Genomic DNA, 2,096 nt, shown 5'->3' with positions numbered 1-2,096 from the left:
TAGTATTACTACTTGTTCTAACAATGCAACAGTTTCAATTTTTTAAAACAGTTAAAACTAACTATGTTTACATTAAAACAAAATCAGAATCAGTGATCCAGGGTAGGGTCTATCTCTGCTTCATCATATGTATGTGATATTTATTAAATATATATTTGAGGTAGAAATGATAAGGTCTACTGCAGGCTATGCCACTGAACAGATTTTTGGCTCAGATTTTATGTTACTGTAACAGTTACAAAAGTATTGAAGTGATGTATGTGAGATTTAACCAGTCTCTTCCAATTGTGAATGCTTTTAGGCAGGAATCGTGTATTATTAATCTTTCTCACATTCTCATATTGCATTAAGACATTCACATCCATGCTACAGACTACCCTCTCAGTAGAATTCAAAAGAAAATTTATACTGCACAACATTTACCATCCTAAATGCCAGCAATCTTGTAATATAATTTACAAAACTTACAATTTGCCAATGAGATCTTAGCAACAAGTATATTATTTATTTCACTGGTAACTCAAAACTTCTCAACCAGTCTAGTGAAGAAAAATGTTTTTTGTACTAAAAATTTCCTGAAAGCTTTCTTCACGTCCTGGTTCCTCAGGGTGTATATGAGAGGGTTTACCAGAGGGGTGACCACACAGTAGAACACGGAGACCACTTTACCAATAGTGAAGTTGTACTTGGCCGGAGGCCGGACGTAGGCAAAGGTAATGGTGCCATAGTAGATGGTGACTACGGAGAGGTGGGAGGCACAGGTGGAGAAAGTTTTCTTCCGAGCTTCTCGGGAGGACAGCCTGACCACTGTGACCACAATATTTCCATAAGAGGAGACAGTGAGAAGAAAAGAGCTTAGAATCACAACTGAGGTACATGTATAACCTAGTGTCTCCACAAAGAAGGTATCTGAGCAGGAGAGTTTGAAAACGGGGTCTGAGTCACAGAAGAAATGGTTGATCTGTATATGACAGAAATTTAGATGAGAGATCAGTATGGTAGCGGGGAGAGAAGCAAAGAATCCCCCAATCCAGGACCCAGTTGAAAACTTCAGGCAGATCTGGACATTCATGAGGAGTGTGTAGTGCAGAGGGCTGCATATGGCCACGTACCGATCATAGGTCATCACAGCTAGCAGGAGGCACTCTGTAGCCCCCATGGAGAAGAAGAAGTAGAGCTGGGCAATACATCCAGTAACAGAGATGGTGACACCTTTGGAGAGGCAGGTGGCCAGCAACTTAGGCACGGTGGCTGTGGTGTACCAGATCTCTAGGAAGGACAGATTGCCTAAGAAGATGTACATGGGTGTGTGGAGTGCGGAGTCCCTGAGAACGATGAAGATGATGAGCGTGTTTCCCATGAGAGAGAGCAGGTAGACAGTGAGGAATGTCACAAAGAGAGTGAGCTGCAGGGGGAGAGAGCCAGAGAATCCCAGGAGAGTGAACTCCGTCACTGTGGTTCGGTTTGGTCCGTCCATCCCTCATCTTCTCTGACCTGGAACTGGTCAGCAACAGCAGATGAGGGTAGATGACCAAGGAGTTAAGAATGGAAAATTCTTACGCTGTAATTTAAGATAATCAATGACTTATCAATAACCACATAAAGTAGTGTCTGTCAAAAACATAATTTTCATTTGTCTCAACACTTAAAAGGATTACCGGTCTTAATTTTCAAGGAATTCTCCAAAGTAAATATTCTCATTATTCACATTTTACAAATGAATGAACTAAAGTGAGGTAAACAGTTATTGAATCATCACATAATTGCTAGTTGATGGTTGGATGTGGAGCCCAGGGCTGTTGGCTGTAAAGACCAAGCTAGCACATGCAGTATGGCTGTGTGAGAGCTCACAGTTGTCCTATCCCTGAGCAAGTCACTTTCAGATTTCCAGGTGTGAATGGGAAATCAGAGATAGTGCTGGGAAGCATTGGTGGACTCGGGGCTTCTCGAGGTACATAGATTTCTCCCCAGGGAATTTTGCCACAGTTTTCCCTTCATGGCCCTTCAGTGATTCTGTCAGTGTAAAGTGGGATGTGATTGGTGGAGTAAGCCCTACATCAGAGCACAAGAAGATTTGGGGTTTTAAAATATGCATA

General features: G+C 42.0%; 1 protein-coding gene across 1 annotated transcript; it reads right to left on the bottom strand.

The window, feature by feature from the left end:
• Positions 1 to 520: 520 nt before the first annotated feature.
• Positions 521 to 1,477, bottom strand: LOC102015200 (olfactory receptor 6F1-like). Its single transcript, XM_005382377.1, has one exon. The coding sequence runs from the start codon at positions 1,475 to 1,477 to the stop codon at positions 521 to 523; it is 957 nt and encodes a 318-aa protein (XP_005382434.1).
• Positions 1,478 to 2,096: the final 619 nt, after the last annotated feature.

This window comes from Chinchilla lanigera, unplaced genomic scaffold (genome assembly GCF_000276665.1).
Source record: "Chinchilla lanigera isolate Chin_1 unplaced genomic scaffold, ChiLan1.0 scaffold00017, whole genome shotgun sequence".
In the NCBI taxonomy this organism is placed as follows: Eukaryota; Metazoa; Chordata; class Mammalia; order Rodentia; family Chinchillidae; genus Chinchilla; species Chinchilla lanigera.
This window is presented reverse-complemented; position numbering and strand designations above follow the sequence as displayed.